The 25,794-nt window shown below is 46.3% G+C and overlaps 1 protein-coding gene across 16 annotated transcripts in view; it reads left to right on the plus strand.

Annotated features, from left to right (window-relative positions):
• Window positions 1-24,728, plus strand: part of ADGRL1 (adhesion G protein-coupled receptor L1) — a 133,678-nt gene extending 108,950 nt beyond the window's left edge. For 6 of the 16 annotated variants that reach the window (XM_083430695.1, XM_083430691.1, XM_083430693.1 and 3 more), the window contains 18 exons: window positions 41-355; window positions 857-960; window positions 1,085-1,270; window positions 2,516-2,554; window positions 3,944-4,127; window positions 6,382-6,504; window positions 6,642-6,847; window positions 7,156-7,326; window positions 7,738-7,947; window positions 8,577-8,797; window positions 9,552-9,618; window positions 10,388-10,479; window positions 12,785-12,953; window positions 13,893-14,021; window positions 14,159-14,255; window positions 14,638-14,766; window positions 15,285-15,333; window positions 17,038-24,728. In XM_083430695.1, coding sequence (XP_083286821.1) covers window positions 41-355; window positions 857-960; window positions 1,085-1,270; window positions 2,516-2,554; window positions 3,944-4,127; window positions 6,382-6,504; window positions 6,642-6,847; window positions 7,156-7,326; window positions 7,738-7,947; window positions 8,577-8,797; window positions 9,552-9,618; window positions 10,388-10,479; window positions 12,785-12,953; window positions 13,893-14,021; window positions 14,159-14,255; window positions 14,638-14,766; window positions 15,285-15,333; window positions 17,038-17,107 — 2,561 coding nt within the window. In that variant the 3' untranslated portion in view covers window positions 17,108-24,728. The remainder of the gene's footprint in view (window positions 1-40; window positions 356-856; window positions 961-1,084; window positions 1,271-2,515; window positions 2,555-3,943; window positions 4,128-6,381; window positions 6,505-6,641; window positions 6,848-7,155; window positions 7,327-7,737; window positions 7,948-8,576; window positions 8,798-9,551; window positions 9,619-10,387; window positions 10,480-12,784; window positions 12,954-13,892; window positions 14,022-14,158; window positions 14,256-14,637; window positions 14,767-15,284; window positions 15,334-17,037) is intronic. The other 10 variants (XM_083430696.1, XM_083430697.1, XM_083430703.1 and 7 more) reach the window with 2 other exon arrangements.
• The last annotated feature ends 1,066 nt before the right edge of the window (window positions 24,729-25,794 follow it).

A 25,794-nucleotide genomic window follows, 5' to 3' on the forward strand; every position in this document is an offset into this window, starting at 1 on the left:
TTGTATGTGGGTGAAAATCTATTTGCCTTTCTACCCACAGGCCCTGTCACCTCGACACCACTCAGCACTACAACCACCGTTCGTCCCACCACCATCACCAGCACAGTCTCACCTGCCGCTACAACAACAACACGGCAGGTGCCCCTCACCACCCACCCCATAGGTGCCATAAACCAGAAGGGTACAGAGCTTCACCCAGTCACCGCCATAATGCCCAGCACCCGGCGTCCACCAGCAAACAATCAGCACGTCTCTCCAGAGCTCTTCTGCGAGGCCAAGGAGGTGCGGCGTGTCCAGTGGCCAGCCACACAGCAAGGCATGCTGGTCGAAAGGCCTTGCCCTAAGGGAACACGAGGTAATGAGGTCTTTGCTCTAGAGCTGGCTTCATTTGAGTCCTAAAGAAGCTGGGACTCCGGCAGAGTGTATTCTTGCCAATGGTGCAAGGAGCAAACGGGGCTTACAGGATATTGCTTGTGACCCCACAGCACTCAGCTCAAGGAAAGTGTGACAGCTTGAACTGTTGCTATGACTTAATTCATTCACACAACTTTCTGCGATGTGAACTCGGAGCTGGCAATTCTCAGTGGGATGAATTGGTCCTGCCATCCCCTGCTAACAGAACTCATCTTGTTATTGCCACAGTACTAAGCCATTTATCCCTGCTCTGTACTCCTTGCTATATTAGTTAGATGTGAGAACTGGACTGTCTAGAAGAGAGCTCTTCATTCACTACTAAGGTTATGATTGCTCTCTGAGACCCTTAATCTCTGGTCTAGTGTTGGGATAGGGTGGGGGGGAGGGGGAAACCAAGCAACTGGAAGCTGACTGAATTCTCCCCCTGCTTTCCCATGCACAGGTATTGCTTCCTTCCAGTGTCTTGCTTCGGAGGGAAACTGGAACCCACGGGGGCCTGATCTCAGCAACTGCACAAGTCCTTGGGTCAACCAAGTGGCACAGAAGGTATTGCTTTCCCCTTCCCATTACAGTGGTCTTCACTCAGACAGTTCACATTTGGGCTTCATTCATGCACAGCTCCTTTTACTTGACTGAGGCCAGTCTGCATTCCTTTCCCCTCTTTTGGCAGATCAAGAGTGGAGAGAATGCAGCCAATATTGCCAGTGAGCTAGCCCGGCATACGCGCGGTGCCATCTACGCCGGAGATGTCAGCTCCTCTGTCAAACTAATGGAGCAGCTCCTGGACATTCTCGATGCACAACTTCAAGCGCTGCGCCCTATTGAGAGAGAGTCAGCTGGCAAGAACTACAACAAGGTGCATAGTAGTTTAATGGCTTATATCAGAGGTTTTCAAACTTTTTGAGTCCCACTGGCCAGCCCCAGAGGCACCATACAAGCCTGGGGAGCTTGTAGTCAGGGCTGCTGCAACAAACAGCTGTGCAAGACTTTGAGAGGCAGAGACGCAAGAGGGCATCGGAGGAGGGAGGAAAGAAAAGAGGGGCAGAGGCCATTGTTGCCTGTGACATCCCTGACCACCATTCAAGGCACCACAGGTGCCATGGCACACTGGTTGAAAGCCACTGGCTTAGACAGTGGTTCTAGGGCTGGCAGGCAGGGAGCCTGACCCCAGTTCAAGCAAAAAAAATTGGTCTTGGGAGGGGGGAGAGCAATTCATCAAGTAAAGCTTTTTGCATGGTGAAGGTGTCACTGGTTGGATTTCTGCTTGTTGCGCAGCTTTTAAAAGTACAAGAGTCCAATAGGAAAAAAAGATGGCAACATGGTGTTGGGGGACAAGGAGTGGTAAAGGAAGATTGGTGCTTATAGGCATTGGAAGCAATGCATGTTGAGGCAGAAGGATGCCACTGAGAGTGAAGGGTTGGAGCTAGAAACCATGAACCTGCATCCAGGTTTTACAATAACCATGGGATCTTTGAGCTTAGTGAAAGATTCTAGTTCTGTAATGGATGCCCTATTTCAGGGGTCGCCAACTCCCAAGAGACTGCAATCTACTCACAGTTAAAAACTGGCAGTGATCTACCCTCTTTTGGGGGGTTCAGGTCAAAGTTGTTGAGCTTCTTTAGGGGGAGCCAGTTATCTGCCACAGACGTCCAGTGATCTACCGGTAGATCACGATCTACCTGTTGCACATCCTTGCCCTATTTTATGCTGTGTGATGCAATCCTAATAACAAATACCCACTTCTTAATAAATAGTCTGATGTGAGACTATTCAGCTTATGCTGAAAATGGCTACTTTTGAGGTGCAGTCCACCAAATGCTGCTGCTGTACAGCCACTCAAACAGTCTTTCTAGCAAATGTAAATAAATCTTATCTAAATGTCCAATAAGATGTTGCTTTGGATCCACACTTTCATTCAGGATATGCCTTCATTATCTCTGCCTGTTGATGAGTGACTTCATGGCCAGAGCAAATGTGCTTAAGATTCCCATTGAACCTATCCCTGTGGCCCCTTCTTGCAGAAATTACGTTCTAATCATTTTCTCTCTCTTTGTCCACCTGAACCTTTGCTCACTTTCGGCATGGATGTATCACCCTGCAGATGCACAAGAGAGAAAGGACATGTAAGGACTATATTAAGGTGAGTGTGATTAACAGGTCCTGTGGTTGAAACCCAGATAGGAGCTGCTACCCAAGAAGCAAAGTTTTTCTCAGTTTTGAATCTCACAGAGCAATCCAGGTCCTCAGTCAAACATGCTTGAGTGGAGCAGAGCTGTCCCCATGGGCAAGGCATGTCCCAGAGCTCCTGTCCAGATGATGGGTGGGCTGGTATTAACCAGTGGAAACTCCCCAAACACAGATGGGGCAGGACCTCAATGGAAAGGAGCCCAATCTGGGCCTCTTTAATGCATCAGCATGGGAGCTGTCGCAACATAGGGCCATTTTAGAGTATGGGCTCATCCAGACTGCATTATTAGGCACATGCCTGCACTTTAAAGCTCTGTGTCTGAGCATTTTTTTATTTTTTGGTCCTAACACTTTCCCTGGGAAAACCCACCTCCACGTTCCTTTAAAAATCATGACAGATGCCCATTCCATAACTGGAGGCAGGGGAGGAAGAGAAAACACATAGATTCAAAGAATATAACAAAATAGTATTTATTTTTTATTTTACTCTAAGAACACCACATAAAGACAACTCTCATAATACTAAAGGAAATCATGGTACATTATCATTATATTTCTGGTTCCAATAATGTACGAATAATAGCACTTTTCAACAGTGCTATCCATTTGTTGTTGATTTTCTTTTACTCTGATATAATTGGATCGCTTCATCATTTCAGCTGTTTTCCATAACTTCCCTAAATAGTCATCAAGTACATAATAAATTCAGCTACATTTTAAAAAGGAAAAGCACGAAATGACAGGGCATTTCTGTGGGCACATGGGCAATAAATACATGCTCTAGTGAAGAAATAATACAATGGAGAAGTGTTCAGACTCTAAAATGTGAAGGGAGAAAAGCAACCTAAAACAGTTACAAATGGCATAGACATTTAGATACGGGATTGTTCTGCTCATCATTGAGCTCAACAAAGGCAATTTCTAGTAGGTGCCTGTGCAATACACATAACTGCATTACCAAAGGCAGTTGATTGCAATGCCTGTGCTGTTCAGGGGAAGAATTTCCCCAGCTATGGAATATTTGGAAAATATCATACCCCCTTACAATGGAAGGGCTGCTTGGAGGGAGAATGTCCAATTCCTATACAACAAAGGAGTAACAAATACATGGTTCATGCACAATTTTTATTTTTATTTTTTTAAAATCCCAATACTACTTGTAAAATTATACTCAAAGCAGCCTGGAAAGAATTGTCAGGTGGTGACAGCGATGCCACCACGCAAAGACACATGAATGTTTTCTCTCTGTGAGAGGAGGCATCTGTAGCTGGTTTATTATACAATGGGAAGCTAGAGGAAGGGGGGTGCTTCCATCCTCTCTCAGAGCTCTATGTCATTCTAGGCTGTGGTGGAGACGGTGGACAACCTGCTGCGACCTGAAGCTCTAGAGTCGTGGAAGGACATGAACGCCACAGAGCAAGTGCACACAGCCACTATGCTCCTTGACATCCTGGAGGAGGGAGCCTTCCTACTGGCTGACAATGTCAAAGAGCCAGCCCGTTTTGTCACTGCCAAGACTAATGTGGGTAAGTCTTTGATGCTGGGCTCACATAGAAGAACTAAAGGGGGGGGAGGAATAGAGGGGATGGGGGGGGGGCAAGGAGAGGCTGTTATCCCTACTCAGAGACCCCAATATTTTGCTTCAAAATTTTGCACTGAATGGGAGCAGACACAGTGCCTGAGCCTTCTAATTGTAGAGAGGGAGAAATATCAAATACTGGTAGTAAAGGGAAGAGCTGTCATTTAAGTATGGAAAAAGCCCTTATTTATATGCACTGGGATTGTCCTTAAAGCACGTCTACTGCTACCATGCAAATGTACCATGGAGATCTGTTGTGTAGTGCATTGGACAAATTTCTTACCTGCACATTGCTGCCATTTCGAAAGTTGCACAGATTCTGTTTCCTTATGAGTTCCTATATGTCCAGTAAGAGGTATGTGTGCATTAGTTACTCAGGACAATGTATATGCAGGGTACATACACCAATGGCGTGGAAATGAACCCACAATACCTCCAAGGTATGCCTATATTGCAAGCACTAGCTTTCAGGGGATGGAAAGAGGCATTGTATTAAAGAGGCATTGTCTCTGCACCCCAACCCAGGAACTAGCTTCGAGTGGGAAAGCAGCTGAAAATGCATTGCCTTGAAACCTGTGTGAGTTTGGGGAGGCAGAGTGTCTAAGCCAACAATAGGAAACCCGTGGCTCTCCAAATATTGTTAGACTACAACTCCCATCATCCCTGGCTGCTGGCTGTGGTGGCCACGGATGATAGAAGCTGGAGTCCAATAACATCTGGAGAACCATATATTCCCAATCCTTTCTCCTTGCCTGCTGTGACGACACCAAACCGTACCGTTGTACGTGGAGAACCTTCAAGATGGCAGAGCTTCACTGAAGAAATCCAACCCTAGTGCTACACTGAAGACAGTTCAGGAGGGCAGCAGAGTGAAGAGGTGCAGTTTGAGGTGCTGAAGCAAGTAGAGAAGAAAAGGGCAGGAGGAGCTGGAGCACATGGAGGGAGGGGAAGGCTGGAATTAGGGGAGGCAAAAAGGAATAGAGTAGACAGGCAGAAGGGCGAGTAATGTGAGGAGGGAGAGATGGATGCCCTCTCCGCCCCCCACCCGCTAAATTCCTAGTGCATTTCCCTGCACACATTTATATAAGCACCGGTCTTGTGTGGGTCTCTTGTTCCTGCTGGATTTCCAATGCAGCTCTCTTCTATGGCTGTGCACACACTGAAAGTCCCACATACCGACAGGCACTGTACTGTTTAATAATACATGTCAGTATCTGTTGATGTTCACTCTAAATTGTTTGGCTCTTGCACAAGAAGAAGGAACTGCTTATGGCAGAAGGTAAGGCTGAGGCAAAAACTATAAAATTACATCAGGGAACCAATTAAGCATGTTAGCCTGCACTATTGAAGGAGGGAAAACCCACCCATGTTTTATGCCTTGAATAACCACTAATGAGATAGAATCCATTAGTACAACTATTGCCAAACCTTTCAACAGCATCATCCAAACCATTTTATTACAAGTGAGCATTCTACCAGGTGTTACTAGCTTCGTCAGAACTGTCAAAGAATCTAGACAATTATGGTTGTGCAAGCTAATTCTCTTTTTGTGCAGACAATTCTAGTAGTCATGTTCTTCAGCACTATAAACTGACAGCTTTCTCAAGCATCTTCTGGGGGGCGGGGGGAAGGACTTTCATTTCTGGTAGGAAACCTAACCCAAAGCTCTTAAAACAAAACATTAAAGCCTAGTCTTCTGAAAATCCTCTCCTGTATGTCACTGCTGCTTGGATTAAGTGACCCCAGAGCAGCAGTGCAAGCAATAAAATTCCAAAATAGCTCAGGCTATTTAGACAAAGAAAGAGAACAGCAATTCATAAGTGAGTGGAAATAACAAATCAAAGGAAGAAACAGGCAGGAGTGGTACAGATGCCTGCACAGAATTTTTGCATTTAGCACATTACTCACCATAGAGATGTGGGCAAAACAAAACAAAAACTACCGCCAAATATAGTGTTAGCAGCCACAAAATAGGGATGGCAATTTGGTGTCCACAGAGCATTTCGAGGACAGATGTATAATTTGAAACAGGCTCGCTCCATGTCTGCTCAGGTAGTCCAGAGATGAGGTAACATGTGAAAGGTATGTGCTCTGCTTATGGGGCGGGGAATCAAATTAAAAAGAGGATAATTTAAAATTGTTCCGAATATTGTGCCTCTGTTTCCTGCTTATAATCATCTCGCTCTTCCTCCTCATTGCAGTGCTGGAGGTGTCAGTGTTGAATACAGAGGGACAAGTGCCAGATATTGTTTTCCCACATGAGTATACCACCAAGAATTCCATCCAACTGTCAGCCAACACTATCAAGCAAAACAGTCGTAATGGTGAGCGGGGAACGAAATTCGGGGAGGGAAAGGGACGCCAGGATCTCAAAGACCTTTTCTCTAATGTGATGAGAACCACGTTTGCCTCTTTTTGTGGTGCAATATCATGGCCCTGATTCCCTTTCTTCTCTCTTCAGGGGTGGTCAAGGTTGTCTTCATTCTCTACAAAAATTTGGGGTTTTTCCTCTCTACTGAGAATGCCACCATCAAGCTGGGTAGTGAGGTTGGTTCAATTAGCCCCTCACTTGTTGTCAACTCACAAGTTATTGCTGCCTCCATCAACAAGGAATCTAGCCGCGTCTTCCTGATGGACCCTGTCATCTTTACCCTCTCCCACCTGGAGGTGAGACTTGCGTGACATCTGGAACCAGTGTGCTCATTCCCCCATTTTTGGCACATCCTAGGGCATGCCCCACTATGGCACTTGGTGGTCTGTATCCTATCTCTGCAAACATACACCCAACATTGGAAACTCTATGCTTTGTAAGTGCATTGACGCTGATGTTTTGATTGTGTACCAATTCATTCCCATTCTCTCCAGAATGAACCATTTTCCTGTATCCCAACTTCTCAAAGCCTAGGGCCCCTCTACTGCTCTGGCTTCACCCCACGTAATTGACCATTCTTACAGGCATATTTTTTCCCATGTAGGAGAAGAACCACTTCAATGCCAATTGCTCTTTCTGGAACTACTCAGAGCGCTCCATGATGGGTTACTGGTCCACGCAGGGCTGTCGGCTGGTGGAGACCAACACGACCCACACCACCTGTGCATGCAGCCATCTCACCAACTTTGCTGTGCTCATGGCACACCGTGAAATTGTAAGAATATCATTCCCACTGATGGGGGCTGAGGGAAGATGCTCCAGAATGGTTGTGGGGCAGAGAGAACTGGTTTTCTGCCACCATCCCCGGCCACTGTCAAGGTCCCCCTTCCAGTTCATTATGCACCCAGTATCTTCTTGTCCATATGGGTAACCCAGAAAATCAGGGTGGTCATTATTCTTACATGAAACACTGGGAGTTGGTTCTTTCCCTGTTTGTAATAAAGATGCACTGGATTAACAGTTACTTGGAGGGTGGCAGTTTACTAGATGGAGACAGTCCATTGGCAGAGGACGGTAAATTAAGTGCTACCAGTATTACCTAAAATTTCAACTCTACAACAGGGGAGAGTACATAACAGGAGAGGAAAGCTGTGCACATCTAGCCTCATTCCGCTTTTCCTTTCAGTACCAGGGCCGCATCAATGGGCTGCTGTTGTCTGTCATCACGTGGGTGGGCATTGTGATTTCCCTGGTCTGCTTGGCCATTTGCATCTCCACTTTCTGCTTCCTGCGTGGGCTGCAGACTGACCGCAACACCATCCACAAGAACCTCTGCATAAATCTCTTCATCACTGAACTCCTCTTTCTCATCGGCATTGATAAGACACAGTATGAGGTGCGTGACAATCTCCCCTCAGAGCAACGCCAAAATCACCACGGCATATTCCTCTGCATGGAGGGAGTTGAGAGAGTCACCAAGGGGCATGTGGTACAATAGGACAGGATGGAGATCCCACTGGGGAACATTTGACTTTGCCAAGTCAGTGCAGCCACAGAGGGGAGGGGGTAACAGGAAGGGGATATCTGCAGGAAGTTTCAGTCTCACTCTAGAGCAGACTCAGTTTACCAGGCATGGGCATGTTCTTGTTCGTGACAGAAGCAACACCTGGGAAGTGGACAGTTAACACACTTGTTCCCCTCTGCTTAAGTCACCACTGCTGCCGGGAACAGCCAGGTGTCACAGACATGTCCAGTTGTCATGAGGAGGTGCTGCAGACCCAGGGACGAAATTGTGTGCATTTGCAGGGTACAAGGGTGGGCATTTCCTCCTTGTGGTCACTACACAACTTTTAAAAGTGCAGCACCTTTCCCAATCATCACTGCCTTAAAAAAAAAAAAATATTGTGTGCTTTTTTTTTTTATTAGTCAGAAAAACAGGATATTTTAAATTAATTCAGTAAATGCATTACAAAAAGAGGCATTGTGCTGATGGGATTTTTTTCTGTCTCTCCCCTTCCATCCCAGATTGCCTGCCCCATCTTTGCAGGGCTGCTGCACTACTTCTTCCTGGCAGCGTTCTCCTGGATGTGCCTGGAAGCCATCCACCTTTACCTCATGCTGGTTGAGGTTTTTGAGAGCGAATACTCCCGCAAGAAGTACTACTACTTGGGGGGCTATTGCTTCCCTGCGCTGGTAGTGGGTATTGCTGCCGCCATTGACTACCGCAGTTATGGCACCGAGAAAGCGTGAGTACATGGAAGGCCAAAGGGAGAGGCTAGTGGAGGGTGCATGGCAATGATAAAAACAGGAGGTTGAGGCATAACTGGGGGATGGGGGGGGCTAGTACACTGCACACATAACTCTATGCTAACTGTGGGGGGAGGAGCGCCACAGTAGAGGTTGCCAATGTGACATTTAGGGACACCCTGGCAATCTTCCCCTGACACCCATGAAGCTTCTGAGCTGCCCTGCCCCCTTGATCATGAGGTGGTGAAGATGATTACCTCTTCTCTCTTGAAGAGTACATAGTAGGAAGTTGGAAGAGTGACAGTCTCTCCCCTTCCTCTTTTAGTTCTATGCTCTTTTTCAGGCTTATATTTTCTACTATAGCTGACTTACCCAGACTTCCTCTCTCTCTCTCTCTCGGGGGAGGCAGGGCAGGGTGAACCAAGGGAGTGAGGAAAGATGTGGCCAGAGGGGATGGTGCCCACAGCACTTGCTCAGAAACCCAAATTTGCCCATGAGCCTGAAAAGGTTGGCAACAGAACTGGCAAAACAAGATTAGAGGTGGGTTTGGGTGACTTGAAAGATACGGGATGAGAAGTCCTTTAATGGATGTTATGACAGAGGGGCAGGGCAGAAGAATGAGCAGAGAACAGGCAAGGTTTTGACAGCACATTTCTGGGTGAGTGTCATCTCGTGCCAATAAGCACTCAGGCAATCAAGCCTTGAGGTGTTTTTCCTGCTTCCATCTGACACTTCCCTGCTCTCTTTTGGCAGATGTTGGCTTCGAGTTGATAACTACTTCATCTGGACCTTCATTGGGCCTGTCTCTTCTGTCATTGTGGTGAGTCACTAGGGATTGTTTGGGAATAGACACTCAAGGATTTCCCTTATCAGTCGATCAGAGTCCCACCAAGTTGAGGAGAGAACCGGAGCCCTTGCTCTCCTCCTCAACCCATCATTAGACCTCCCTTTTTCTTCCCAGATTTAAGAAGAGTGCCTGGGTGTAGGGTGTGTTTTCAACTTTCAAATTCCAAATATGAGAGGTGCTTAAAAGTTGCAACATGACTTGGGAATTCAAAAGACATTTTGGTTACATAAATATAATTTAGGTTTTCTTGGTAAGCAGAATGTGTGTAAAGTTGTGTAGAAATCACTGAAAGTGGTTGCCAAGTACTTGCAGTATTATTATTATTATTATTATTATTATTATTATTATTATTTACATTACCTGACATTTTCAGAAGGTAAAATTAAAATTCTTTAGTTTTCTGAAAGCAGTTTAATTGCTTCTTCATCAAGTGTAGTCTTGCCAAGCTGAATGTTGTCCAATCACAAAAATAATAAAAGATTCGAATTCCTCACACCCCAAAGCTTATTTTTAAGACCCCTCACTGAAGAAATTTGCAAAAATTAAGTTTCATCTCCAAAAATGGCATGTCCTAGCCTGGGATGTCACCTTGCTCATTCCTTCCCATCACACACAGACAATGACACTGACAAACCCTTTCCCCTGCATCTGGGGAAAGCCACTAGCAGGGGAAAGTGGGAGGTGCTTTTTTTGCAGAGGACTCCCTTTCCCCTGCTCACATCCATCTGTACACATCCCCCAGATCAACCTGGTGTTCCTCATGATCACTCTGCACAAGATGATCCGCAACACGTCGGTCCTCAAGCCTGACTCCAGCCGACTGGACAACATCAAGTGAGTTTATGTTTGGATTCCTTTTCATCCTCTGGCTTAAATCCAAACTTCTCCCTACTTTAATAGCACACCTCCAGTGCCTTCAGATTCCTGTGGTGCCTTGTATTTGGTTCTTCTAAAACAGCTTAGTGGGACAAAGCCAGAGCAGAGAAAACAGACAACTTGGGGTTTAAAGGGACCGGACTCTTGCCCAGACCATGCTATCGAGGACCCCATCTGTCTCAGGAGTGTCTCACTCAGCTGAGTGGCCTACAGCTGGGAGTAAACAGGCTAGAGGCCAAAACATAGTGCTTTATGGGCTCAGATGATCCTTTCAGAATGCTGGGATATGGGTTGACTCACTCAGCTTACACTGGGTAACATTATGAAGCTTTTGTTTGATCACTTCACCAAAGGCTTTGGACTGCTGGCCATCTTTATGTCGAGTAGATCTTTCTTTCTTTTCCTTTCTCTTTCTCACGACCCACCACGCTGCAAAGGCTCCTGTGAAACCAGCATTCTCTCGTTTTAAGAGAGTGTCCTTATATTCAGGAAAGGAATTGTCACCCTCTCAGATGAACAGAGTGAGGCTGCTTCATTCAGTCAGCACAGTGGAGCTGTCTGAGTCAAGCAGCAAATGAGGTTAGAGTTCTGACACTTTGAGGGAATTTGTCAAGCTCAGTGCTGCAAATAGCCTGCAAATGCCAGTCTGTCAAAAGCCATGCGTTACTCACAAGTTCACATCTTCTTACACTCATTCATACAAAATAATCTAGAGGTGGGGAGAACACCCTGGTTAATGCTGAGTTAAGGTTAAAAAAAAAATACTCATAGCTTAAAGTCTACTAAGCAGAGAAATGCAGTTCAGCTAATCCTAACAGCTTTATAAACTACCTTTACCTTGCCCAAGTGACCCAGAACAATACTTAACCCAGGTAGCTGGGCAAGTGCTGTGGACAGAGGAGGCTGCTGAACCTCTCAAGAATCCAGAGGAGCCCAGTAAAAAAGAAAGAGAGCTGGGAAGCTCAAACATTAATGAAAACTGAACTAAGAAAGTATGAACCTCATGGAACCAAGGAAGGGCGGAAAGGGTAGACCACACTTTCTCTGTGCTATTGCCCTGATCCAAATCACACAGCCCTCTGTATGGACATGCACACAAACGGTTGCTCTTTGTTAAAAAGAAAAATTAAAGTAACAGAACTCCAAGTCGCATGTATTTTGATCCTAATTTGCAGGTTACCTCTTACAAAATTTATTAGAGCCTAACTATGTAAACATTGAGTAAGCCTTACTGATTTAAGTTGGCTATATTTCAAAATAACCATATTTTTGATTGCAGCCTTAATTTTGCTAATTAACACTGTTACTGGCAATATAACCATTACTTCTATCTACCAGCCCAGTTTTTACATGCTTGCTTGTCCTGCTCTTTTTAGTTAATTTACCAAAGAGTTCCGGTGCATTTGTTTACTGCTGGTGTGGTTTTGCAGCCTGCTTCCTGCCGTCTTTCTGTGTTTATTTTAGTTGCCAAATCTCAGTCAGAAATAAACACAGCAACACTTTGTGGTTTTAGTTTTGTCTTTTTCATCCGAAGTACAAATAGACAGTTGATCACTTCTTTCCACTCAAAGAGCAAAGATTGTGAGGACTGACAGTAAGAGGATACTCCTGAGCCAATCCTAACCATGTTTGCTTGGAAGTCAGTCTAGCCTCCGTCTCTTGGGCACCTACTAGAGAGTGCCTTTGATCTCACGGCTGACGAGCGACAAATATATGGCCATGCCATTTCACAGCCTTTCATTTTGAAAAGCCCCTTTAGAGTCTGAGCACACTCAAGTGTGGAAGTGCTTATGAAGCTTTAAGAGAGAGAAAACAAAAAACAAGCAAACGAATGGTCGAGCGACCACCAAACTAACATTTGGGACTATGGTGTGTTGTTAGGAAATGGCAGGTAGTACACAAGTCCCATGATTTGTGTTTGTATTCAACAAATGGAAGCCGTTTGTAACAACAAAGGTTAGATGTAAAGGAGGCAGTTTGGTCAACATTTCTGGGCCAAGAATAACTGGAGGTCTGTAGTAACAATTTGGCTGGTAATTCTTAGACATACAACTCCCTCACTAGCAAACCATGGGAGAATGTCCCACATGCTGACTTCCTTGCCCATCTTTCTCTCTCCATCCCCCTAACATTGTCTCACTGTTTCTTTGGTGCCAGAAGTTGTACAGAGGCATCTATAGCATAACAGCAGGGAGATGTGAGACTAGTTTTGCTCTGGTGAGGACTCCCAACTCCCTGAACTCACTAGTGTCTCCTTCTACAGGTCTTGGGCACTCGGGGCAATCACTCTCCTTTTTCTCCTGGGCCTCACCTGGGCTTTTGGTCTCCTCTTCATCAACAAGGAGTCTGTTGTCATGGCCTATCTCTTCACCACCTTCAATGCTTTCCAGGGCATGTTCATCTTCGTGTTTCATTGTGCACTGCAGAAAAAGGTAAGTACAGTGGTACCTCGGTTTACATACGCTTCAGGTTACAGACTCCGCTAACCCAGAAATATTACCTCGGGTTAAGAACTTTGATTCAGGATGAGAACAGAAATCGGGCTCCAGCAGCCCAAAGGCAGCAGGAGGCCCCATTAGCTAAAGTGGTGCTTCAGGTTAAGTACAGTTTCAGGTTAAGAACGGACCTCCCGAACAAATTAAGTACTTAACCAGAGGTACCACTGTATCTGTAGTCCAGAACTGAAGGACAACACTTTTTGCTTAAAGTTGTGGAGGACAATGGGAGCTGGTATTCTAAGGTGCTGGCTGAGGGACTTAGGAGACCCAGGGTCATTGGCTAGAGCTGTCAACCTTGCTTGCATGTTGGGGATGCAGGGGCCTTAAAGAGAAGAGAACCATTGACTCTGCAAAGGACTTTGGGTCCAAGTTGAAAGGAGTTGCATAGGACTATTGCCTGATTAAAAAACAAGAAACACCGAGTCAATTAAACAAGTTTTAGTCCATTAATTAGTTAATTAATCAATTAAGTTTGCATAGAAGTAAAGAAAATAGTTTCAGAAGGAAAATGGGTCTTTGTTTGTAAATAACATACCCATGTATCATAGCAGGCATCATCTTAGAAGAATCATTCCCTCCTGTGCGTGAGAGAAAAGGGGGGAGTGCCCCTTTAAGATGATGCTTGCCACCTGCAGTTTTTAATAAGTATTTGTATCTTTAGAAAATATCTGCCTGATTAACTGTGACCCTTTTTAAGTAAATGTTTTAAACTCATAAATTTAAGTAATTAATTGATGGAACATTGCTGCCCTAGTGAAGATTGTGACAAAAAGGCTTAGCTAAGAGGGCAGAGCCAGCCTGAATGACCATGTTGTAGCCAAGACAATTCATGCCTTTCCCCCTTCCTTGACTCTCCTCCCTACAATGCGCCAGGTTCACCGGGAATTCAGCAAATGCCTGCGACACGCATCCTGTTGCCTACGGAGTCCGCCAGGGGCCACACTGGGCTCCCTCAAGACCTCAGCCATCCGCAGCAACAACCGTTACTACACTGGGACACAGGTACCATTGGGCAGACTGGGCTGGGGGGGTGCTGTTACTGGTCTGGAGAACAGGAGAGGCTGGGGCATATTCTTAGGCCACAATACCCCTGGGGGTCTAGTTGCCCTACTGAATCCAGAGTGGGACTGTCTTTTCAGAGCCGAATCCGGAGAATGTGGAATGATACTGTAAGGAAGCAAACTGAGTCCAGCTTTATGGCAGGTGATCTCAACAGCACTCCCACCCTTAATCGAGGTGAGCAGTCACTCTGTATTTTCCATCACTTCCTGCAACTCCTTTGTGAGCCAGAGGGCAGGCCTGTACCCACACACCTGACTAAGAGCTTCCTGCCCCACCCTTAAAGCTGCTCCCCGGCCCCACTCCCTACAACCAAGCAGATGAAAGAGATCCCTACCAAACACCACTCCGTATCAGTTTCTCCCAGAGAGTCACCTTTTCTCCTCGGCTATCTCTGGTGGCCTCCAATGTAGTTCTGCTCACATGGCCATGACTCCCCCCCCCCCCCGAGCCAAGCTACTCTGTCTCCTCTCCATCTCCAGCCTTTCCACCAACCCCAGATGCGGAGGCACTTTCTACCTCCATGGTGCTAACACCTTTGCCTATACTACTTTTGCAGGCACAATGGGGAACCACCTGCTGACCAACCCCGTGCTGCAGACACGGGGCGGGACCAGTCCTTACAACACACTCATTGCTGAGTCCGTGGGCTTCAACCCTGCCTCACCACCTGTCTTCAACTCCCCAGGTAAGGGCATCATCACCCAGGATAACATACTTTCCCCTCTAGATTGATGCCCCAGACTGAATTAGGGTTCCATTTGCACACACAAATACAGAGCTCCACATTTTCCTTATTGAAAATGAGGGGTGGGGTAGGTAGAAAGCAGAAAAGATACCTGAGATTTCTGCTTTTGAGTCTGGTGAAAAAGTAATTCCTCAAGCCTGGGCGCTGGGAGGAATGGGTCAGGAGAAGTGGCAGTGGAGGAGCTCCTCCTTTATTCTCCCGGTGCATAAGAGCCTGCCTTGTACCGAGACAGACCATTGGTCCCTCTTGCTCAGTATTATCTACACTGATTGGCTGTGGCTCCCCAGAGTCCCAGCCGTACCTAGAGATGCCAGGGAGCAAACAGCTGGTGCTGTGCCACTGAGCTATGGCCACAGGGAGGATTTGGGCCATATCTTATTTTGCATTACTGGCCCCAGCCACCTGGATAACCCTCTTTCTCTCTTTTCTCTTCCTCTCCCAACTGTTGCTGCCTGCAGGGAGCTTCCGAGAGTCCAGTACGTCCCTCCTTTCCAGTTCCATTTCGCAGTAATGTTTCCTTCATTGCTAGTTTGACTGGCAGGCTGGGGGTGGGTGCAGCACAGACGTGAGCCAAGTAGCGGGTGTGTAGGGAGAATAGGAAGGAGTGCTGGCTTTTTGGAGGGAACTCCTCCCTTACTCATGTTCCCATTTCTCGGAGGGTGGTGGTGCAGCATGGTTTGCGCAATTCTGGCTGTGGGCACTAGATGGAGCTAAATGCATCCGCAGAGCTCAGCGATACCCAACCTTCCCATCCCTGCATGCTGGGTTGAAACCATGGGCCCGTTAACCTAGTGTGCACCCCGTGCTCTAATGGGCTGACTGTACCGTCTCTGACAAATGGTCCCTCCAGCCCCAGAGGCCACCTTTGCTGGGGGGAGACCGCAGGCTTCTTCCATCGGCAGATCAGATAACTTGCGTGCTCCGTGTTATGCATGTGGCTGTGTGCGGCTCAGCAGCCATGCCAACATGGCTATTCCCTCTCACGTCACCTTAGAGGTTATGCCTTAGTTGCACTCTTGCTATCTTACTCAACAAACCACATTCCTCTTTCCCACACGAGTATCAGTACTTTCACACATGCATACCTAACTCACATGTAGTTGAATCCTGCGCTTATTTCCACAGTAGACAATAAAAAAGAGAAGTGAACTGCAATCTGATGCTTGTTGAAAAAAACAGATTAAATTTAACAGAAGACTATCCCAAAGATTATCAACAAATACATCTTATTCAAGGACAATAGTTCTATATGTTCTTTTTAAAACAAACAAACCCCAAACCGAAGCCACATCTTACCATGTGCATCAGAGTCCTCCTATGCTTCCTATGTAGAAAGGAGCAGTGTCTGGTTAACCCTGTGCTGACAAGAAGAGGAGAAGGAAGATAAGGGGCTGCTGGTGCTGCGGCACTAGCAGCCCTGCCCCATTCTGGCTGGCTGTGCTATCCTGCTGGCAAAGGCAAATGCTAGAATTCTGTATATATCTGTGGCACCTTCATCTGCTCCCTGGAGAAGAGCTAAAGCTTGAAGAGCAGCTCGGTTAGTGGCCAATTGCTGGGAGCCTGTCTTCTTGATCTGAACTGGGCCCTGGTGGCCTCCCTTCCCTGGGATTCCGAAAAAAGGAATGAAGGGGATTTCTGATGCACCTGGGCATTGCCTTGTTACTGTTATTATTTCATTTTTATTAGATTTCTATACTGCCCTTCATCAGAGAATGAGGATGGGGTGGTTTACAAGATAAAAACACAAAAATACATAACATAGTAGCAAACCGAAACAATAGCTCATCCCACAGTTGTTATTATTTGTGTGAATCAATTAGAGAGTACCTTGTCAATATAGGAACTCTCAGAGAAGCCTTACTTGCTTGAAATGTGCACTGACCCTTTCAATTCAGTTAAATAAATTACCCAGTCATGCAGCCTCAGCTTCAGGTTCATCTCTCTTAGCTTCTACCTCCATTTTTGTTGCTGCCATCATTTCCTATACACACAAGCCAGTTCTCCCTGTGTAAAAACCCTACATATTTCTTACGCACACTTCTTATCCGCTTTCTTCCTCGGCACACACACATACCACTTGAACGGACCGTCTGCCCAAGTGGAACTTAGTTCCCAAGTGATGGCTTCTGCTCTGTGGCCTAAACATTAGTTGCTCATGACCTCCCTCCTGCCTCCTCCCGCTAATACCCATATATGTGCCCACCTTTACAGAGCACCCCCTGAACAACAGCCGAGACGCCTGTGGCATGGACACCCTCCCGCTCAATGGCAACTTCAATAACAGCTACTCCCTCCGCAGTGGCGACTTCCCGACCGATGGCACCAAGATGGCCGACTGCCGACGCAACCTGAGTGACGCCGCCGCCTTTGAAAAAATGATCATCTCCGAGTTGGTGCATAACAACTTGAGAGGGGGAGGCAGTGGCGTGGTCAAGGGGGGCGGGGGTTCTGCCGAGACCTCCAACCCCCCTGGGCCCCCTCCCCCTCCTAACGTAGTTGCAGGGGGAGGGGGTACCAACAATGAGGATGACGCCATTGTGCCTGACGCCCCTTCCTTGACCCATGAGGAGAACATGGAAATTGAACTCATGTATAAGGCCTTAGAGGAGCCGCTCTTGCTTCAGAGGGCACAGTCCATCCTCTACCAGAGTGACCTGGAGGAATCGGAGAGCTGCACAGCTGACCTGACAGAGGGGGGCGATGGCCAAGCCCCTTCCCCCAACAGGGACTCTTTATACACCAGTATGACCAACCTGAGGGACTCCCCATACCCGGACAGCAGCCCTGAGGCAGTTGGGGAAGTGCTTCCTCATGCCCAAGCCATCAATGAAATCTACTATACCAATCGGCCAGCCTTGGTGCCGCGCAACCAGCTCCAGGCCTACTACCAAGTCCGGAGACCCAGCAATGATGGCTACTTGGTCCCAGGAAGCTTAGAAAACCCAGCAGTGGAGGGAGATGGCCAAATGCAGCTGGTGACCAGTCTCTGAGGGGCTGAGAAGGGACTGAGGGACCATAACACCCCCCAAAAAACCCCCCAATGCGGCACTGTTGCCGTGACCTGAACATTTTAATTTTTTCCTGGAAGAAAGGGTGGGGAAGAAGAGAATGGCACAGGGCTGGGGAATGAATGGAGGAGAGAAGGTGGAAGAAAGAGCTGAGTGAGGCAGAGGGCTTCTCCGAGGAGAAGGGAGGGGCAGCCATTTTGTCCGTCTTTCCTTCCATCCAATTAGATTTCCAGACAGAAAGTGGACGTGGCCTATCTGGTTATGTCCGTTTTCCTTCTCCAGGCAAATAAATGCAGTGGAGGAAAGAGAGCTGAATCTAGGCAAAAGGATCAGACTTATTTTGACAATACCTTCTAGACAATTGGGGGGGGGGTGAACCAAGAAATTAGGGTGGGAAAGTTAAAAAGCTGACATAATAATATTTTTTTTTAATGTTACGAAAATCAAAGCCATGAGGGTTCCACATGCAGAGACTGGGGCACCTGGGGAAATGCCCTGCCCTGCGCCCTGGCTCAGAGCCTGCGCCCCACCCCTCGCCTCCCATAGCTTAAGAGTATGAGGGACAAACAGGGCCATGTGGCACTCGGCCTAGTCGGGGTTTAGATTCAACCGTTGCCAAAAAAGAGAGACAAAAGACAGAGAAAGGTATGAGGGTGGGGGGAGAGGAAGGAGCTGTTCAGGTAACGCTATGCTGAGAACCTGCCTTCCAGTATTTGTTGGCTGTCACAGTTTATCAACAGGGTTTGCATCAAGTTCTTCAGCTCTTTCCGATTGGCAGGAAAGCTTTGCTTTGATTCTTTCCTCTCTCTCTTTTTTATTTTTTTAAATTAAAGCCCACATAGGAATGTTTGAAATGCACCATTGCTTCTGGGGAAGGAGGAAGTAGCACTGAGGTGTGGCTGTCCTTAGATTTTTTTTTTCATTTGTATGGCCACACATGGTGGCCTTTCCCCCTCCTAGTTGCTTTAGGGCCACCGAGCCTGACGTAAAATTGCACAATAAGTAAGAGATGATGAGGGGTGGGGTGGTGGTAGCGGAGGGGGCATTTCTTCCCGTTTCACTCAGTTCCACCAGTCGCCCCCACGGCCTGCTAAGTTCCAGCTCCAGACATTTAGAAAGTGATGCAAGACTGCTCTCACCTTCCTTCTGTTTCATTCCTGCCCACGAAGACGCAAACGTCAGGAGTATCCTGCAATGCAAATATGGCTGCCGTCAGAACACATTTGGGACTACATGGGAGAAAGTAGGAGTGTTGAACTCTCCCCCGCCCCCCAGACTGGATGGATTGTCCTTCAGAAAAATGACAAACAGAACAAACAAACAAAAACAGCAACAAAAACACTAACCCAGACTGCACTTTTTTTCCACCCAAAGGAAAAAGAAATAGCAAATCTCCCTCTTCAAGCACAACTCCGACTTTTCTCACCAACTCTCGGCCTGGGAGAGTTGGGGAAGCAACCAGTCTCACCTAGAGGCACCATATTTCCGGGGCGGGCGGCGGGCGGGGTCCAAATGGGTTGGGAAGCGGGGGATGTGATACCAATTGAAATGCTGTAAATATGAAAACCTAAAAACAAATCAGAGAATTGATTTACTCACTTGAAAAAAGGAAAAACAAACCAAGGAACTTTTCTGTCTGGGTTTTAAATATATCTATATCTATATAATATATATAGATATATGGTACTCAGCTCTGCTCTGGCCCCATGTGTGGTATGGGAGCATGGAAGGGAAAATGGGGGGCAAAAATCCCTTCTTTGACAAAGACAACTGGGGGAAACCCGCCGAGAGCAGATTTTTACAATCAAAAAAGAGGGAAAAAAACATTTTGGCACAATTTTTATGTAATATATAACATATACTGCGTCATTTCTGTGACCTTGAAGCATTTCCCCTTTCCTGCCGGATGAGGTACCTTTTTCATACATCTCCACATGAAGTTGGTTATTTTCTCATTAACTGCCACTTTGGAATTGTGGGTGGGGGAAAAAACACTTTTACTGCAAGACCCAAAGATGCTGTAATGCTGTAGGTTACAGAAAAATCCTTCGCTTTTAAGAATTTTAAGAGGGGACAGAGTAGTTTCATTTCATCATCATCATCATTTTTAAGCAGCCACGTCTTACCTATTTAGAAATTTCCAGGCTAGATGTCACGTTATATCAAAAAGGGAAATGGTGTGTGGTTTTGCCACTTGGAGCCTTGAAATGTTTGTTCTCTTGCTTTTATTTTATTTTAATTATTATTTTTGCATCTTTTGTCCTCTCCCAGTTAATGGAATTGCTAAGAGACTTGGTCAAAAGCAGAAGGCGAGGGTTTGGCATTCTTAGAAGTGTACCTTCCTTGGAATAGGCAAGGGCTTCCTTTCTCTGTGCCATATTGTGGCAGGAAAGAAGAGCCATCGTCACTCCTTGCTGCCTGCTTACATCTCTTGCCCCAGTGCCACAAGCTAAGACCCAAGGAGCCAATATTAAATTGCCCTGTACAGTGGCAGCACAATCAATCAAGTCCTCCTTTTCCATCAGGAGACAGCACTAACCCTGATGACAGTGAGCTTTCTTCTTTCTTTCAGTTTCTTGCTCCGTGTTCGCCTGCGTTATCATTGTGCTAGGCCTGTTCATATGGTCGCTTCCCCTAGCAACTGCATGTTTGCAGCATCCAAGAATGCCCCGTGATCATGTTTGGTAAAGAGAAGCTTGTCGTGTGCCCATATTGATATTTCCTGCAAAGAACCCAGTTAAAGGCTGGCCACAAAGAAAGAGAAGAAGGTAACCCTAAAACCCAATACAGCTGTAGCTCACAAAGCTTGATCTGACATCATTTAGATCTAGGGACATGGCATATAATAGGCACAGACTTTTTCACCTAGAGTCATCTCCCCCTCCACCCAACCTAATGTAATTATACTTGATTCAGAGATAGGGGCTAATGGTTTTCAGAAGCATTTTGTTTTATATCCGAGTCATACTTTCAAAGGGCACAGGGAATTGGGTTGTGGGGCTTTTGACGCCCTTGTTGCTGTTTCCACAGGTTTGGGTTGTAGTCTTCATTAGGATCTTATTGCATGAAAGTTGGAAGGTTAGTGTGAGAATCCTGACAAATCCATGTTGGCTCAAACTCCTTCCTGCCGCTCTTTCGATCTTGGTCCAGAACCAACTTGCTCACTCTCTTAGATGGACACCTTACCCTTGTGAGGACAAGGCCCCACTCCCATTTACCTGATTCTATCACCAAACCATGGTTCTGATCAATCCTCTCCCCAATACCAAATGGCCTTATTCACCCCACTTGCATTTGCTGCATTGGCCCAAGGAAGGCCCTGTGTTCAGGAACTGCCTTGGCATAATCACCAAGAGGTACCTCCATTTGGAAACCTCACGTGGAAAACAAAAACAAAAAAACCAAAGACATATCTGCCCTCATCCATCCTGTTGGAGCGAAGTGGTAGAGACTTGAGTCTCTAGCAGCCCAACCTCAAGGCTTTGCGCTTTCCAGCTTCATGTTAGCTATGAGTAGTCCACACTGTACTTGAGATTTGGACTTTAATTGAAGTGAAAAGATTGACACAATTATGAAGTAATATCAGTGTTATGGCATGTTCTGTCCTGGCACAAGAGGAAGGGGGCGCTAACACTATTGAAGTAACCGCTGTAAGAATAGTCTTGGAAACCAGCCACTAGAATCTGCCCAGATGCTCCCAGGTGCTAGGTAGTGGCAGCCAGAATCCATATGCGTTGAAGGCGTGTTCATGCTAGTTGCACTTTGCCATTGCCCTGTTTCTTTTATTCCTGCTTATCTTGGTGCAAGGAAAAATCTTGGAGAGAGCTCTGTAGAGGCACACCCCTGTTTTAACTTGGACTACAGGTATAGGCCAAGAAGAGTCCTGCAGCCATTACTGCCACTGAGGAGAGAGGTATGCTCACTTGTGTGTTAGTATGCAATAAGGCCAGCCCTAGATATGAGGGGGCCCTTGGCAGACCACCTTCTGGTGAGCCCCCCCCCCCAACTAGAGACCCCTTACAAGCTCACCCACTGGTAGTGGTGCCAGCAGAACTTCTGATCAGTGGTGCGTTGTCCCCAGCTGGAGAGCTCTGAGATCTGCCCCAAGGGATCCCAGCAGCTATCCAAGGATGCTGTGTGTGGGTGCTGAGACTGTCCTCTTCTAAATGTGTGCTCCCTCACCTCTTGTCAATTATTGTTCACCGTTATCATACCCACCTCTGACAATAGAGTGTGCATCCAGAGAAAGTATAGCTGTCTAGCCCATACTTGAGAAGTAAAGCTACCACTGGGCTAGAAGGGGGCTGCCCCCTCCAGTTACAAAAATATATATTTTAAAAAATACCCTGACTGGGCTATAATTATTTTGAGATGTTATTTGTGCTCTTCACATACCTTCATGATTTCATAAAACTCTTTCTTCCCCTAACTCATCTTTTTGTTTCCTTTGTGGGGAAGATGCTCCAACCCTCTGGTTTTAGCTGCCCATTTTAACCTATTTTCAACAACTTCCCTTGTTAGATGAGAGCTGCATATTGTATTCTACATATGGGTGTGCCATAGATATCAAGAATGCTGTAGCGCTAATTGCTGGTTTGTTTTTAATCCTTTTCCTAACATGGAATTTACCTTTCTTCTTTTTAACTCTCATGATATCCTTGCACTTTCCATTTTGACTCCGAAGATTACATTCTTGTGTCATTTGCTACTCCTTTAACCAGTTTTAGCGTTTTGGTGGGAACTGTAAGTTCCCCTCATATCCAACAGTGATAAAAACAGGCTTTTCTCAATTCACAACTTGAAGGAAATGCCCTATTAGCTTAGAGCAAGAATTCAGAAACTGTGACCCTCGTGATGTTATGGGACAGCCCACAGCCCATCCAAGACTTGGATGTTCTGTACATTTTTCTTTGGGTCTGCATGGTGCAGATGCTCCAAGCGCCATCCAGCAGCACCCACTGCAGAGTCCAGATATTTTGAACCTAAGTGGCATTGTCATTCTAGGGTGGAATGGTGGGCAAGGAGGCATATGTCTGCTCTAGGCCTTGCACAGATTGACTTCTACTGAACTTTTGTACAGAATTCATCTTGTTTTATATCATTGAAGTCTCAATCTGTGGGTTACAGAAAGGAATGAAAGGTATCAAAAGTTTGAATGTGAAATCTGTAGGATAGTAGAAAAAACCTAGGAGGCATCACATTTATCGTGAAGCTTCAGGAGCCAACAGGTGCCACTCATTTTGTATGGCCAGAGGGGGCTCAAGCTTCCCCATGGGAGACCCTCCTCAGCTTCCTAAAGAAGTCCTGCTGACACCTCCAGCCATCCTGGGCATAGCCAGAAGCCCTCTTTGCTTGCACCCCCATTAAGCTGAGGCACGTGGCCTGTCATTCTTTTTCTCTACCCATCCATCTAAGACTTATGCAAACCCATGAGCTCAACTCACTTTAGCAAAGTACTCCACTTGACTTCTCCAGAGTTACATATCCTTGGCCCAATGAGAGCAGTTGGGCAAGCTAGCTCAAGCTTACTCCCTCTTCAGCCTTCAAACCAGAATAGCATGGAGAGCCGGATAAAATCTAGGACAAGAATATGGCCCATGATTCCTGTGCCATGAAGCTAGTTGGGCAAATTAGCCTCTATGCCTCACTTAAGTAAACTGCACTCTGTTCATCTAGGCCATCTTTGTCTTCTCTATAATTGGCTGTCTACAAGCCAACATGAGGGGCATTTATGCATAAGCTAGTTCAGGACAGCACTACCTCTAGGGCAACATTTAAACTCCAAATCTGCTGCTCTAAATGCCACTCTGAGCTTAATCCTCTGAAGCAGTGGCAGACATGCCCTGCTCCCCCCTTGTTGGGGGAGTGAAAGACACTCCCTTCTTTGCCAGGAACTCTCTCAGGCTGCCTCCAAACTCCTCAAGCGTGGTTCTTTCGCAGAGTCCGTGAAAGGACAGATATTTCGCCTGAACTAGCAACCAGCAGAGCTCAGAAGCGGAGAATCACCCATCTTCCCCAAACTGCATGACCAAGGGGTGTGCTCCAATGCAATGAGGCCTCCCAGTTTGTGGGGAGTGAATTTTTGCATTGGGCTCCCTGCCAGCTAAGGGACTCCTTATACCAGCAGCTCCTTGCTTGGCACAGGCCTCCACAAGGCAGCCCTGTGCCCTAGATTGGGTCTCCCCACTTCCGTGGGCAGTGGTGGCCTTGAAGGGGTTGAAACGACATCTGTAGGGCCTCCTAGTACCAACTGGTGGGCCCAGATGCCAATTATTTTCACTCAGTCATTCCAGTGAAGGAGCACCAATATGCCACGCCCAGCAAAGGTAGAGAGTGAGTGAGAAAGACTTGTGCTGGAACAGGAAGTGGATGCAAAAAGGGGAAGGGATGCCTAGTGGCGTAACGGGAAATGGCAGCCTGCTTTCCATAACTGCAGGCTGGTTCCCTGGTCAAGCCACACTGCCTCCTTGAAGCTGACCCTCCCTGCTCTCCCATCCTCATTCCCAGCTCCCTCCAGGTTTAGCAGTGAAGCTGTGCCTTTCGAATGGCAGCATGAAGGCCTGAGCCCAGGAACCCAGGGCCTGCTGGGAAGGTTTGCGATTCATTCTCTCCCTTGGCCCCTCAATGTCCCCCTCCTACAGGTTGGTGCTGATCCATTTCAATCTCCACACCGTTGCTTTTTGCCCACTTTGCCTCCCCCCCTCCTCTTTTCCATTTCTCTTGTCTTTCAGTCCCCTCCCCCTCCTTTCAACATGCCAAACCAATTTTGGGTCGAGTGCATTAAACAGAAAAAAAAATATAATAATGAAAATTTTAAAAATATTTAAAAAAAATGGAAACTTGTTGAGTTACAAAAAAAAAATAAAACAATAAAGAAAATACAATTTCTTGGAACTGCTGGTAGTTGTGAATATTTCTTTGTGGCCAAGATGTACATAAAGCCATGGAAAGGGCCTGATGTGAAAAATCATCCCATGGAAGACTGTCCATGGAGTTAGCTTCTCTGTAACCAGCCACTGCATTTTCCTTTACTTATTTACTTTCACAAAATTGAGTAAAATTGTGTAATAAGCATAAAATTCCTGATTCTCCTCATCCTATCTCCTACATTGGGAGGAGCAGAGCTAAACTGAGCAACGAGGGGAACCATCCCCACATCCAGCTTAGCTTGCATAAGCTAAGGCAGAAGGTGTGAAGGTCGATTTCCTCCCATTTTCTTTGCCATGTGAGCTCTAGGCCCAGATCAGGCCCATTACTAGCAGTTGGATCCACTTAGGAACCAGCTAAGATTGGTCTCCTCCCTGTCTTAGACCCATTTTAGATACCACTGCCAGCTTCCACCCACCTGTGTCTTCAGCAGGTGCAGTGGCAATGTCCACAGTGATGGAGCTCCACCTGCCCACCCCTCTCAGCAGACCTCTGACACTTCCCAATTCCACACAGACAAAACAGATTGGTTCTGTTTCATGGAGCAATTATAGCTCCTAAAGAAAAACTATGGAAACAAAATTCTGAATCTCTCAGAAAAGATAATACCACACTCCTTTAAAAAAAATTCCCATAACATCAATGGCTACAGATAGAAAAGGTACATTCTTCACAGTTGTGTGTTTTATCTTGTGCACCAGCAGAGATTACCATCTCCTAGGTGGACCTTATTCATATGCCTCGTGAAGATATAACCCAAATAATATTCTCTCAGAACTTTACACAAAGAACAGCATGTAGTAATATGTGCAAGATAGTCTGCTTAAGATGCTTTAAACCACTAGGACAGGCACACTCTGAATACGACCTGTCTTGTATCTTCTAAAAAAGCAAAATGCATCACACTTAACTGAGCTAGTAAAGGCCATCCTATCGCTGAATTTTAGCAAGTCCTTTAAACAACAAAAGGAATGTAAGGGAAATTCTTATATTATGGTGCTATTTTAGAAACAGATAAGAGTTGTTTTATCCA

The sequence above is a fragment of the Podarcis tiliguerta genome, assembly GCF_965153285.1.
Source record: "Podarcis tiliguerta genome assembly, chromosome: 2".
In the NCBI taxonomy this organism is placed as follows: Eukaryota; Metazoa; Chordata; class Lepidosauria; order Squamata; family Lacertidae; genus Podarcis; species Podarcis tiliguerta.